The following is a 14,447-nucleotide window of genomic DNA, read 5'->3' as shown; positions in this document are numbered from 1 at the left end:
TTTAATGTTAAGAAAAAATAGGAACAGTTATAACAATGTTTTTAAGCAAATGGATTGATGAGAATATGATCTAATTTTGAGACACAACATTTAGTTCAGATTGCAAAACACTTATGTTTTCCAAAAGAGTAAGCTTTGAACATTTAATCATGGACTATTACTCAAGTCTTCAGTTAGACTGTTAGGATAAGTGAAATCACGGCTAGTTCTTTTTGCTAAGAATCATTATATAGTCTCATATATTCTCAATTCTCTCACCAATATATTATTCTTGCTAGATATCTTCCATAATGAAAGACTTGATGCTTGATGTAAAAATCAAATATTTTTAAAACTTTATTCCCAGACTCATGGATGGGAATAATAGATGTCTTAGCCTATGTAGTAGTCTTTTAATTAATCTGAATTTCATCTACCTGGCAAACATTTGTGATTTAATTGTGGGTCAGGTGAGCCGCTATAGCTAGTCAGAGTTGATTGAGTATCCACTGGGTGTTAAGTGTCTTCAGTTAGCTGGAAGTTATTTATTTGACTTAATATTTAAATTATAGGCGTGCTCAAAGGTTTCCATATTTTTTTTAAATTTACTGGTCTCTAAATACTGCTTTGAAGTGAACCATTAAGTTGACTTGTTAGTGTTATACAAATTTCTCCTTCAATTATACTTCTGTTGTAGTTCTTTAAAAAATAGCAAGCAAGTAACTTGTCATTGTGTAGTATGTTTTTTTTTTTTTAAATTGACAACAAAAAGTAAATATCTTAGGATTTGGTTGAATGAATGAAAACAGAGCAGTGCTCTTGTATTTTGTTGAAAAGCAACTCCTTTTGTTTTCATCCAAGTGTTATAAATAGGGCATCCTAAGGCTTCAGGACTTGGGTGTCCCCGAGTCAAGTTTAAACTCATCTCCAGGATGCCTTTGCATAGGTGTATTGTAAATGGTCTTCCTCACTGACTCATTACAGTAGAGCTGGGGCTCAGTGTTTCCTGTTGAGTCTGTTTGAATGATGGAGCATTTCCCTATCCCTCAGTAATCCTTAGGGATAGGGAAATGAGTATGCTAGTGAACTGCTGATGTGTGATTCTCTCAGTGTTTAGAGCCTCTTCACGTACTGTACAATGCCGACCCTGGTGCAGCGCCTGACAGGTGTTTTCTGTTTGACCTTTTCTCCCGCAGATGGACACCAACGTCGTTGTCCTCACAACAGGTGTCTTGGTGTTGATAACCATGCTACCAATGATTCCACAGTCTGGGAAACAGCATCTTCTTGATTTCTTTGACATTTTTGGCCGTCTTTCATCATGGTGCCTGAAGAAACCAGGTACAGGTCTCCTCATATACCTATTGGGCCCTGTGAGGTAAATGCTTTCATTATTGACGAATCGCTCATATGCTGTGAGGACATGTAGACTTTTATAGCTGTAGTGAGTGGTTTTTACCAGACAGATGAGGGAATACCTTCGGTGCATCCACTACAGGCACATATGAGAAGCATGATTGTTGAGATAACTTTTTAATTTTGTTGGCTTAAAAGGATTGATTGTCAGAGAAATTGAGCAGTAGGATGTAAAACTTCATGATTGTTGATGAAGTGAAAAACAACCTCTGTCTGTATTGCAGTAGTACAGGACTAAGCTTGTGGGACGTTTCTGTCTTCCTTGGCTGCTCTGTTGTGATAAAACACAAGTGTCAGTTTCTGAGAACGCGCTCGTTGTATCTGTAGGAGTCAGAGGGAAATGCAGTGTGTCCTTATTAGCACTCCAGCTTCAAATACAGTGGGGTTTTTTTTCCTGTCGGCAGGGAGCAGAGTTCTATCAAAGGGATCAGAAGCTGTAAGCATGTGAAATTTGTAATCTTTGGGTTATCCCAGTGTGAGGTATTTCTATCAAAGGATGAAGTATGTCAGACCTGTGAGACAGAACACCGTGGCTTCCTATACAGGATTAAATTACAAGCATAGGCTCACATGGTGCATGCTTGTTGAGTAGGATCTTTGGCAGAAAGGAATGGCCTGTCCATTATTGTGGAGGACCTTTATGTATGCTGATGTATACTGTGGCCGTGGGCTTCCACAGGGTCCATGTAAGGCTAAATTAAGATGTTCAGTTTCTTTCATTCTTAGCTCTTTAAGCTAATTTCTGGATAATAGTTTTTTTCACTCTGTAGTTATAAATCTGCATAGCTAAGACTACATGCCAATTTAAAAGTTTCTCACACATTCATTCTATAAATATTGAATGCTTGTTAAACACCAGGTCCAGTGCAAAGCACCGAGAGATGAGTAAGACAGTTCTTTTATCAATAAGCTCACTGGGCGCAGTGGCTCAAGCCTGTAATCCCAGCACTTTGGGAGTCCAAGGCGGGCAGATCACAAGGTCAGGAGTTCAAGACCAGCCTGAACAACATGGTGAAACCCCATCTCTATTAAAAAAAAAAAAAAAAAAAAGAAGCTCATACTGATTTCAGCAATGGAAAAGTATGAATTTTACAGAGAGCTTGTATCATAAAGGTAGTTCAATATTGTGAGAATGTTTGGGATCCTTTTTGGGCAGTGGCTGGAGAAGAGGGCAGAAGTTAGATCAGGGAGAGCCTTCATGGATCACACTCAGTAGACTGGAGTTTATCCAAGGGTTATAGGGAGCCGCTAATGGATTTTAAAAGAGTGTCTGGTGTGTTCAGATTTGTTTGCATTGTAGAAAACCACTCTTCCTGTGTTTGGAGTGAGGTGGGAGATACATAGATAAAAAGTCATGCTGGCAGCCACTTGTTTATGTCTGTTTTGCACACCTCAATCTGCGTCCAACAAAGAGGCTCTTCTCAACGGGTTTCTTTTCTAGGCCACGTGGCAGAAGTCTATCTTGTCCATCTCCACGCCAGTGTGTACGCGCTCTTTCATCGCCTTTATGGAATGTACCCTTGCAACTTCGTCTCCTTTCTGCGTTCTCATTACAGTATGAAAGAAAACTTGGAGACTTTTGAAGAAGTGGTCAAGGTAAATTAAAACTGCTTGTTTGTTTACTACTTAGCATGCTGTTTAGACAGGCTGCATTTATGCCTTTTGTATTTAATGGCAGACAGGGAAATTTTGAAAAGAAATTCTATTTTCCTACTCCCTACTGCAATCCCCAGGCAGCCACTAATCTGTTCTCTGTCTTTATAGATTTACCTCTTCTGGACATTTCATATAAGTGGGATCATAGAAAATGTGGTCTTTTGTCACTGACTTTTTTCACTCAGTATAATGTTTTCAAGGTTCATCTGTGTTGTAACATGTATCAGTACTTCATTCCTTTTTATTGTCAACTAATATTCCATTGTTTGGGTGTTCCACAAACATTCAGCCCTTTATAATTTGTCGACCCAACTCTTCTAGCCAATGATGGAGCATGTGCGAATTCATCCGGAATTAGTGACTGGATCCAAGGACCATGAACTGGACCCTCGAAGGTATAGAAACTAGTGTCCAAATTTTAAAGAATCTTTTGAGAGATTGAAAATATGATCTAGGAGGTGTCCCTGCTGAGGTATATTTGGGAATATAGATGTCCTACTTACAGAATCAGTCCACTTGGAAGCACTTGGACAGCTAAAATTCGTATGAGTTTAAAACATACTCTTCACAGTTGGAGGACTAATAACTCCTTTAGCAGCATGGAGAAAGTTGCAGCACAAATGCCCGTCCCCTAGAAAGGCTTATAGTAGTGCCAGTGATTGGGTGATGAAGGAGGCGAAGCATATGGCTAAAAACAAGGGATTGCAGAAAAATAATTTAGTATTAAATTTGGCTTTGTGGAATGGAGAGAGGGCTTCAGGGAATCCTGTATTAAGTATTTGGACACTTTATCCATTCTACAAAGACAGGTGACTACCATCCTCTCCAGGGCCCTACAGAGGCCCCCAGGTATGTTCTCTGTGAAAACTGAACCTTTGAGTCTTTTGATTGGAGGATTCCAGGCACAGTGGAGAGTGGAACTGAGGATGAGACTGAGCAAGGGAGTTAGAGGAAATTTACAGACTGAGCTGTGGGAGGCCCACCTCCTTTCCTCTGCTTGTCTCTGGCTGGTAGCCAGGCTTATGCTCCCCAGTTAGGGGACCCAGCCCTTTTTGGGGAAACTGACCCATGGATATTGACACTTGGGGATCTCCTGCTGAAAAAGCTGGCTCACTGCCTGATACCCGACAGCAAATCTCACCTCTCCACAGACACTGCCTCCACCACACAGAGCCTCAGCCAGCTTAAAGCAGTTTATGGTGAGATATATGTAGAGAAGTATAGAAAATGTGTATGTGAAGTTTAATAATAACACAAAAACACATGTAGTTGGCACCTAGCTTAAAAAAATAGAACATTACGAGTACCTTGGAGGCTCCCCATGGAACTCCTCTTTCTCCTTAACCACCTCAGAGGCAACTGCCATTGTTGCTTTTATATGAATCATTCTCTTGCTTTTCTGTATAGTTTTACTGTATGTATTGCTTTGTTTTGAAAAGCTAGTTGATTAGGAAGCAAAGTCTGGCTAAGAGAAGGGCAGTCTTGTCACTAGTAGTTGAAGGTTTCCAGGAGATGAGAGGAGGAGCAGCACGTCTGAGTTTTGGTGTGGTTTCACCGTCCCTGAGGTTTCACAGCCCCGTCTAGGAAGTCAGTGCACGAGGTCATGAGTGAGTCTGGGAAACACAAGGCTTACCCTCATCAGAGCGTATGGCAAGGCTTCTAGCAAGGGCAAGGTACTGGACATGCGTAAAATATGGCAGGCAGGGAGGCTGCTCTCTGTTCCTGCTTCCAGCTCTCAGGAGCAGGTCAGACAGAATCCTTCTGTGGGATAAAATGAATGTCCTCTGCCGATCAGGCAGAGAAGGGAGAGTAGGAACTTCATCAGTTTGTAGTCAAGACAAACAAAGTACAGACAAGTTCTACAGGCTCTGTTCCTCATTAAAAAGATAGTGCGTGACAGCAAAAACCTTGAGACATCCCTGTCTCTTGCCAGGTCTGTTCTGATCCGAACTGGTTCTTGTCTGTGCCAAGTACCCAGCTGTCTTCCTAGTCTCCTGGGGCTTTCCTTCGCCTCTCTCATGTGCAGGATCTCCCATTTCTGGTATCTTGTCATCTTTCTTGGTTTACTCTAGTTTTAATCGGATATCCTCCAGGAGCTGTTTGAGGAAGGGTGCAGTTGTTTGGCTGGGTGTAGACTTACAGGTTAAGAGTCAGTTTCATTCAGTAATTTGAAGGCAATATTCCATTGCCACCTTGCTTCCAGTGTTGCTCTTGGAATTTCTGATTGCTTGTATTTGCTGTGTTTTTCTCCAGGGGAGCTGCTAGGGAGTTTTCTTCGTTGTCGTAATATTCTGAAATTTCCAGTGATGTACCTTGGTATGAATCTATTCTCATTGTTTAAGCTGGAAGCTCTTTAAGTTCTATGACATTTTCTTAAGTCATTTTGTTCTTGATTTCCTGTTTTCTCTATCTTTCCTCTAGAAATCTAGCTCATCCATGCACCGTGTAATGACATTTCAGTCAATGATGGACTCCATAGATGATAGTGGGTCCATGAGATTGTACCGCCACATCTTTACTGTACCTTTTCTATGTTCAGATATATCTAGACACACAAATACCTACCACTGTGTTACAGTTACCTACAGCATTTAGTACAGCACCTTGCTGTACAGTTTTGTAGCCGAGGAGCCCATAACATCTAGGTTTGTATGAGTATACTCTGATGGTCACACAGCAATGAAATTGCCTAATGATGCATTTCTCAGAACATGTCATCACTGTTGTTAAGTGACATATGACTGTATACATATATAGGGAGTTTTCTTTTCCCTGTATAATCTGTTTCTTTTAAGCTTCCTTCTTTTCTGTTTTGTGTTATTCTTTTTAAATCTTTGAGGCCTTCTGCAAGGATCTAGTAAACGGTTTATATATGTGGAGACAAAACAGCTTTGTTCACAGCGGTGGGACTTGTTGACTTTGAGCTTTGGCGTATGTTGAACTGAGCATCTGTTGGAAATAGTGGTGTCGGTATTGTTTTCTTCTTGAGCTGGTCACATTTTTTAGAAAACAGTCTTCTGATTTCCAGGCCTGATCCCCCGACAGCTAAGGGTCTGATTGCCTCTCGGGGGAAGGAGGCTCATGGTGAGGAAGGGTTGGTGGTCTTGGCATTCAGAATATATGTGCTTCACTTAATTCCCTCATTTGGAATGACACTCAGGCCCTCAACTATTTCTGGAATACCTTATTCAGGCAATCCTTGTTTTATTCTCTCTAGAAAATAATCCAGATTTCTGGTGAGAAAAGAGCTGTTGCTTGGGAGTGTAGAGTTGAGGAAGGACCCAGGGGCTGTGACTGCTCCTCCAGCGTTTTTTACCCTGTTTTCAGTATTTCAGTTCCAGAAGTACCAGATGCTATAAATTCCTCATGATTTTAAGGATTCTGTAGTATAGTCAGTTGAATCACTTTGAGACAGCGGCAACTTAGGATTCTGTTTTCATGGATTTGCAGTGTCAGTTAGCACCTGCCTGTCTGCTTTTTAGTTTCAAAAACGTATGATGCTATTGTCTCTCCCCTGTTCTCCTCCTTTTGGGTTTAAAAATAAAGACAAAGAAGCCTTTACTGCAGACAGTGGGATTCCAGGAGGTTGTACAGTTGGGTGCATATGTTCAACTAACTCTATTAACTTGGAAGCTTCTTCATTTAGCTTATAGAGAGCCTCACTCACCTTGGCTAGGCAGAGTTTGGAAGGTTTGACTTTGGAAGGTTTTAACACTAAAGACAGACACCAACATAAAGAGGAGGAAAGAGCTAGAACAAAACTATAATGACAGAGCAGAAGAAAATGTCCACAGTAGCCACAGAGATAAGGCATTTGTGCATATGTAAGGATCAGGATGCCACAGAAAAAGACCATTTTGAAGCTAAAGAAAGAATTCTTCAAAATTAAAAGTGATAGCCAAAATAAACATTTCAGTAAAAGAATTGGGAGATAAAGTTGATATCTCAGATATCAGCTTTCTGAGATATACATAAATATCTCAGAAAGCAGACCAAAGGATAGAGCTGGATAATATGAGCAGAATAGAAATTTAGAATAATCAGTGCAGGAAGTCCCAACATCCAATTAAAAAAAAAAAAGTTTTAATGCCAGGTGCGATGACTCACGCCTGTAACCCCAGCACTTTGGGAGGCTGAGGAGGACGGATCAGTTGAGGTCAGGAGTTTGAGACCAGCCTGGCCAACATGATGAAACTTCATCTCTACTAAATATACAAAAAATTAGTTGGGCATGGTGGCAGGCGCCTGTAATCTCAGCTACTTGGGAGGCTGAGGCAGGAGAATCACTTGGACCTGGGAGGTGGAGGTTGTAGTGAGCCGAGATCACACCATTACACTCCAGCCTGGGCAACAAGNAAAAAAAGAATGCCACCAGTTCTCAATATTGTACAACTTTAAACTATGAGGGATTAACCTTTCAGAGAAAGAAAAAAACAAAATCACATTAATAAGCATCAGAAACCAGAGTGCTGTTAGCTTCTGAAATACCTTCAAAATTGAGAGAAAGAGGTTTCCACTATAATTCTGTACTCAGCCAACTTGTCTATCAAATATGAGACACTTTTAGAATGTATGGACTCAAATTTCCTTCCCATATATCCTTCCTCAGTTAAACACTGGAGCATGCATTCCACCAAAATGAGAGTAAAATCAAGAAGGAGGAAGACAGAATCCAGGAGCCTGGGGCCTGATCATGATCCTTTTACAGGATCATGTACAGGGAAAGTGTTAGGATAACAGCTGCTCAGCAGTGTGGAAAGCAGCCAATCCAGACTTAGCTGGGGACAGAGTGTGTCAGAAGGGAGTTCTTCAGGAAGGTGAGGAATAATCCTGGTGGATTCTTTGCATTTCAGTAGTAAAAGTTATATTAGGCATTGTTTCAGAGCTATTAGGATATGTTTAGTAAAAATTAGCAGTAAACACACAAAAAAGTGAGGAAAAGAAACAGAAGAATTAAGACTTACAAGAAAGGAAATATTATTATGGTATACTCTGTGGCTCAGCCAAGAGTAGTACTTAGGCAGTCATAATAATTGTGGAAATCAGTTTTGAAAACAACAAAAACAGTTACATATTTCTTTCTTTCTTTCTTTCTTTTTTTTTTGAGACGGAATCTCACTCTGTCCTCCAGGCTGGAGTGCAGTGGCATGAACTTGGCTCACTGCAGCCTCTGCCTCCTTGGTTCAAACGATTCTCATGTCTCCTCCTGAGTAGCTGGGATTACAGTTACGCACCACCGTGCCCAGCTAATTTTTTTGGTATTTTTAGTAGAGACAGGGTTTCACCATGTTGGCCAGGTTGGTCTTGAAAGTCTGACCTTGTGATCCGCCCGCCTTGGTCTCCCAAAGTGCTGGTATTATAGGTGTGAGCCACTGCGCCCGGCCAACAATTACATTTTTCTTTTGAGAACATTGAGGAGAAGGGAAAGGATATAGGGAGGAGATCTCAGTCCTTACTTCCCATAATAGTAAGTTAATAAAAGCTATCTATAATTTATAAATCAAGAAATTAAAAGCATAGGTTGTATTCTTTAGAAATACAGAGGTAGGATAACAATTCAGCTAACAGAATTGGAAGCAGCTGCCAGAGTGGTTGCAGTGGGGAGGAATGGGAAGAACCTTTAGTACTATACTGACTTTTTAAACTGCCGTATTTCATTGGATCTAAGATACCATTAGACATGTGGTGTTCTTCTATTTTATATACATCTGAGAAAGAAAAAAATGCCAAGTAAACTAACATGCATTTGATTAGACTGTGGTTCCCAGTTTTAGATATTAAAATCTGAAAAGCCGTTTTAAGAATCAGGGAAATACTGTAAGTGCATAAATTACTTTGATTAAAATAAAACATTTAAATGTATTCCTCTTTTATTATGATTCTCATTTTCTTCTCTAAAATCAATCTTCTTATGTGTACATATGTGTCCGGATGCCTGCTCTCACTTAATCACTTTCTAGTCATGCTGAGAATGCATACAGAGGAGTCTATCCCCATTAACACAATCCCACAGGCAGTGAAAACCCAGGTAGTGAATGAAGATGCAGCCCTGAAACGGAAAGACTCGCTCCCTAGGGAAGATGCCTTGTATTCTCCCCATGCCCTGGACACCTCCTTTTCTGTATTTAATGCCATGTTTTTAGCATCTAAGATATAATGAGCTTTCTACAACAGTTGTGTAGGGTCATATGTTTTCTTAAGGTAAACCTACGGAATGCCCTTCAGTGTAGCTTTGCTGTTTTCTGTAAACTTGGGGAAAAAAAATGCAAATCTCTGTTGGAGTTTCCAACCACTTACAAAGACATAGAGCAAAGTTATGTTGTCTGAAAGAAAAAAGTTTATATTTGACTAGGCGTTTATATTTTAAATATTCTGTTAATTATTAGGGCCTTTATAGATGTTTGGCAAATACTAAAGAGTTGAAAGAAGAAATGAACATTGTTCATAACCTCAGTTCTTTTAATTTGAATACTTACTACACTCAGATCTATTTGCGGATGTGTCTCTGAATAGTTTTGTATCTTTTATTCATTTAAGATTATATTACAAGCATTTTATGTCATTTAATGTTTGAAAGCATTATTATTTTTTTGAGACAGAGTCTTGCTATGTTTCCCAGGCTGACCTCGAACTCTTGGGCTCAAGTGATCCTCCTGCTTCAGCCTCCCTGGTTGCTGAGAGTACAGGCACATGGAAAACATGATTTTTTTTCTTGAGATAAGGTCTTGCTCTGTTGCCCAGGCTGGAGTGTAGCGGCACAAACATGGCTCATGGCAGCCTCAACCTCCCAGGATCAAGCTGTCCTCCCACCTCAGCCTCCTGAGTAGCTGGGACCATAAGCACATGCCCACACCCAGCTATTTTTTGTTGTTGTGGAGGTGGGGTGTGGTCTCACTTGCCCAGGCTGGTCTTGAACCCCTGGCCTCAAATGATCCTCCTGCCTTGGCCTCCCATAGTGCTGGGATTATAGGTGTGAGCCACTGTGCCCAGCTGAAAGCATTATTTTTTTTTTCCTTTTTTTCAGAGTCTAGCCCTGTTGCTCAGGCTGGAGTGTGATGGCACCTTCCTGGCTCTCTGCAACCTCTGCCTCTCAGGTTCAAATGATTCTCATCTCTCAGCCACCCAGGTAGCTAGGATTACAGGTGCAGGCCACCATGCCTGGCTCATTTGTTCTTGTTGTTTTAGAGTTGGGGTTTCGCTATGTTGCCCAGGCTGGTCTTGAACTCCTGGCCTCAAGTGATCTGCCTGCCTTGGCCTCCCAAAATGCTGGCATTACAGGTATGAGCCACCGCACCTGGCCTTAAGCATGATTTTTAAAATCAACTTTAGTATGGCATAATGTGCTTTCAGTAAAATTAACCAATTTTGCTAAGTTTTGACAAAAGTCTCATTCATAATGAAGAACATTTCCGTCACCCCAAAAGTTCCTTGGTGCCCTTTGTGGTCATTCTCTTCCCCAACTTCGGGCAACCATTGATCTGTTAAAAGCATGCTTTTTCATGGTGATATAATAATAGTTATTCTATAAACTATATCCCTTTGGTTGAACTTTGAGTTATTTCCTTTCTTTTTTTCATTGAAAGATGTGCTGTGCTGAACATTGTTGTATGTCTTGACATGTGTCTGTTTCTGTAGGATAAATTCTTAGAAGTGAAACTGCAGATCGCATAAAAGGAATCTTTAGACAGTTTTTAAAATACCCTCGGCCAGGTACTGTGGCTTACACCTATAATCCCAGCACTTTGGAAGGCGGAGGTGGGTGGATCACCTGAGGTCAGCAGTTCGAGACCAGCTTGGCCAACATGGTGAAACCCCACTTCTACTAAAAATACAAAAAATTAGCTGGGCATGGAGGCGGGCACCTGTAATCCCAGCTACTTGGGAGGCTGAGGCAGGAGAATCACTTGAATCCAGAAGGTGGAGGTTACAGTGAGCCAAGATTGTACCACTGCACTATCTAGCCTGGACGACAGAACGAGACTCCATCTCAAAAAAAAAAAAAATCCTCATGGGAGACCGGCACCGTGGCTCACTTCTATAGAAACAGATGTTCACCAACACATACAACAGTGTTCAGCACAGCACAGCTTGCAGTGGAAAGAAGAAATAACCCAAAGTTCAACCAAAGGGGTCTATTCTGTAGAATAACTATTATACTACCTGAGAAAGCATGCTTTTAGCAGATCGATGGTTACCAGAAGTGGGGGAGGAGACTGACCACAAAGGGCACAAAGGAAATTTTGGGGTGATAGAAATGTTCTATTATGTTTACAACTTTTGTCAAAACTTAGCAAAATTAATTTTATTGTAAGCAAATTATGCCATACTAAAGTTGGTTTAAAAAAATCATGCTTCAGCTGGGCACAGTGGGTCATGCCTGTAATCCCAGCACTTTGGGAGGCCAAGGTGGGAGGATCATTTGAGGCCAGTAGTTCGAGACCAGCATGGGCAACAAAGTGAGACCCATTTTTGTAAGCATATTAGCCAGGCATGGTGTCATATGCCTGTAGTCGCAGCTACTTGGGAGGCTATGGCAGGAGGATCCCTGAGCCCAGGAGCTGTAGGCAGCAGTGAGCCATGATCATGCCACTGCACTCCAACCTGGGTGATGAGTGAGACCTCATCTCTAAAAAAAGAAAAAAATCCTTGTGGGCTTTCTCTGGTTTGTCTTTTATACTCTTTCTGATCTAGGGATGGATTTGACACCTGAGGCCTTGATAGGAAAACCTTATTTTTTGATGACCTCTGTTCCAAAGGACATTTTTCCCTGCTGGCTGCTCTACTGCATCGCTTATGTTCTGCTGTTCCATTTTGAGGCTATGCCTAGTCTTTTGTTGAGGAAATTTTGGTTTCAGATTAGATTGTTAACTTGATATAACCATTTTAAACGGGGAAGGTATAGGATTGTAAAATAAATGGCTATTTCTTTATGTACTAGAATTGTTTCAGACTTGGGCTGGCATGATCCTGCTTGTTCTTTGCTATCAGAGTTCCGTGGCTGGCACTGAGTTGACACTCTGAACTCTGAAGTATTTAATTACAGTTTGCATTTCTTGACATTCATTGCCTTTTACAGGTGGAAGAGATTAGAAACTCATGATGTTGTAATCGAGTGTGCCAAAATCTCTCTGGATCCCACAGAAGCCTCGTATGAAGATGGCTATTCTGTGTCTCACCAAATCTCAGCCCGTTTTCCTCATCGTTCAGCTGAAGTCACCGCCAGCCCTTATGTTGACACACAGAATAGCTACGGTAAAAAAAGCATCTTTGGTACTTCTCTGTTTTGCAGCTTTGTCTCTGGAAAACATTTGTCTTTGTTGACTTTCTTTTCTTGAGTAAGACTTAGTTCAGTTCCTAGGAATTTTTCCCAAAATAGTTTAAATTTGCATTTGCCTCCATTTTCTTCTGATTAATTTCTCCTTCAAGTTTAATTTAGATGTCCTTGGTCTCCTGCCTGATTGTATGCCAACAGAGTTGGTAACGTGTCTCCAACACTTAACAAAGAAAATGGGTTCAAGTATTTGATTTCCATACTCCCCTCTTAAGGGAATCTTTTTAAATTTCAGACACTTAGAGTGGGGCTCTTTTGGCCGTGGCACCGACGCAATCTGAATGAGTCTGAACAGTGTAGAATTGGATTCATATAAAAATGTAGTCTTTATTTGCGGGTCACACCCACTGAAGTTGTCATCCATGTTATGGTTATCCTGAGGCTTAACTAGACATCAAACCTTATTGAACTTTATTTTAAAGGAGCATTTCAAGAAACTCTGAACTGTTACTTTGTCCTCAAGGATGTCAATAAGTCCCTCACATTTTTTAGATTCAGAGAATTGAATATTATCAAATGGTCTAGAGGACCGTCTTTTTTTTTTTTTTTTTTAATCAGCATAATCTAAAACCACACACTAACCGCCTGTGTTCTTCACTTTCGTTTTAGGGAGTGCTACTTCTACCCCTTACTCCACTTCTCGGCTGACATTGTTAAATACGCCAGGGCAGCTACCTCAGACTCTGAGTTCCCCATCGACACGGTTGATAACTGAACCGCCACAAGTATGGTGTCAACTAGTGTGCCTGCTCTGTCCTCTGCTTTCTGGTGAAGCTGACCCTCTGGGTCAGATTTAGTATGTGGTTGGGAAAATTTCATACTGCTCATTTCAGGAGTCACTTTTAAGGACCCATGGTATTAGCAAAGAAAGTTACCGTTGCCTCTTAGGTTCATCTTGAAGTCTTGATTCACAAACTGCAACTTGTTTCTTGATAAACTTTTAATAAGATGCCTTTTTCTAGTTGAAAAAGCTAAATTTAAACTGAACACTGGCCATGGATAGAAACCTTGTGGATGACTTAGCATTCCTTTGCCACTGCTGATGCACTTTATTAACTTCCCAGGCTACTCTTTGGAGCCCATCTATGGTTTGTGGTATGACCACTCCTCCAACTTCTCCTGGAAATGTCCCACCTGATCTGTCACACCCTTACAGTAAAGTCTTTGGTACAACTGGTATGTATGTCTTAGGTTGATTAGATTCGTTGGTTTTGGCTGCCTTTAATAGCAGGAGGAGCTCTCCTTTAGATCTAAGGGGCCACTTGCAGTTGTAAACTTATTTTTAACACCTACTGCAAATCCCTGGGGCTTTCAGCATGTGTAAAGTGAACCGAAAAACAAAGAGAGACTGCTCTCGATCCCCAGAAAGTTAACTCTAGCAGCTTTATTCATAGTAATAGGCTAAAAAAAATTGGCCGTTGTTCTAATAGTTGGGCTCAGCGTTCATATATGTTCTGCCTTTGTCTCTGACCAGGTGGAAAAGGAACTCCTCTAGGAACCCCAGCAACCTCTCCTCCTCCAGCCCCGCTCTGTCATTCAGACGACTACGTGCACATTTCACTCCCCCAGGCCGCAGCCACGCCCCCCAGGAAGGTGCGATCCAGCTCATCTACTAGCCCTCTGCCCAGGCACAGTAACTCGTTTGCAAGCCTCACTTAGAGAAGCCTAACTATGCCAGATACAATTCTCACCTAAAATGCAATGGGTTTGAATCAGAATAATTGAAAATATACTAGGAAGCTGCTCTCAAGGTGTGATCTGCTGACCCCTGAGAGGTTCAAAACTTTACTTTGGAAGAACTCTTATAGGGAATCCAGTGGGTCAAATCTACTTTCTTGAATTATTATTATTATTTTTTGAGACAGGGTCTTGCTGTGTCACCCAGGGTGGAATGCAGTGGTGCCATCATGGCCCACTGCAGCCTCAACCTCCCAGACCCATGCAATCCTCCTGCATCAACCTCCCAAGTAGCTGGGACTACAGGCGTGTGCCATGATGCCTGGCTAAGTTTTGTGTGTGTGAGTGTGGTTTTTTTTTTTTTTTTTTTGGGGTTTTTTTTATTTTG

At 41.2% G+C, this 14,447-nt stretch overlaps 1 protein-coding gene across 6 annotated transcripts in view; it reads left to right on the top strand.

Moving 5' to 3' along the window:
* Positions 1-14,447, top strand: part of TSC1 (TSC complex subunit 1) — a 54,460-nt gene that overhangs the window by 24,329 nt on the left and 15,684 nt on the right. For all 6 annotated transcript variants that reach the window (XM_017517593.2, XM_017517595.2, XM_017517591.2 and 3 more), the window contains 7 exons: positions 1,176-1,320; positions 2,837-2,991; positions 3,373-3,446; positions 12,128-12,303; positions 12,992-13,107; positions 13,447-13,558; positions 13,857-13,975. In XM_017517593.2, coding sequence (XP_017373082.1) covers positions 1,176-1,320; positions 2,837-2,991; positions 3,373-3,446; positions 12,128-12,303; positions 12,992-13,107; positions 13,447-13,558; positions 13,857-13,975 — 897 coding nt within the window. The remainder of the gene's footprint in view (positions 1-1,175; positions 1,321-2,836; positions 2,992-3,372; positions 3,447-12,127; positions 12,304-12,991; positions 13,108-13,446; positions 13,559-13,856; positions 13,976-14,447) is intronic.

The sequence above is a fragment of the Cebus imitator genome, unplaced genomic scaffold (assembly GCF_001604975.1).
Source record: "Cebus imitator isolate Cc_AM_T3 unplaced genomic scaffold, Cebus_imitator-1.0 Scaffold638, whole genome shotgun sequence".
Lineage (NCBI taxonomy): Eukaryota > Metazoa > Chordata > Mammalia > Primates > Cebidae > Cebus > Cebus imitator.
Note: the sequence above shows the minus strand (reverse complement) of the source record. Positions and strands in the feature narration are given on the sequence as shown.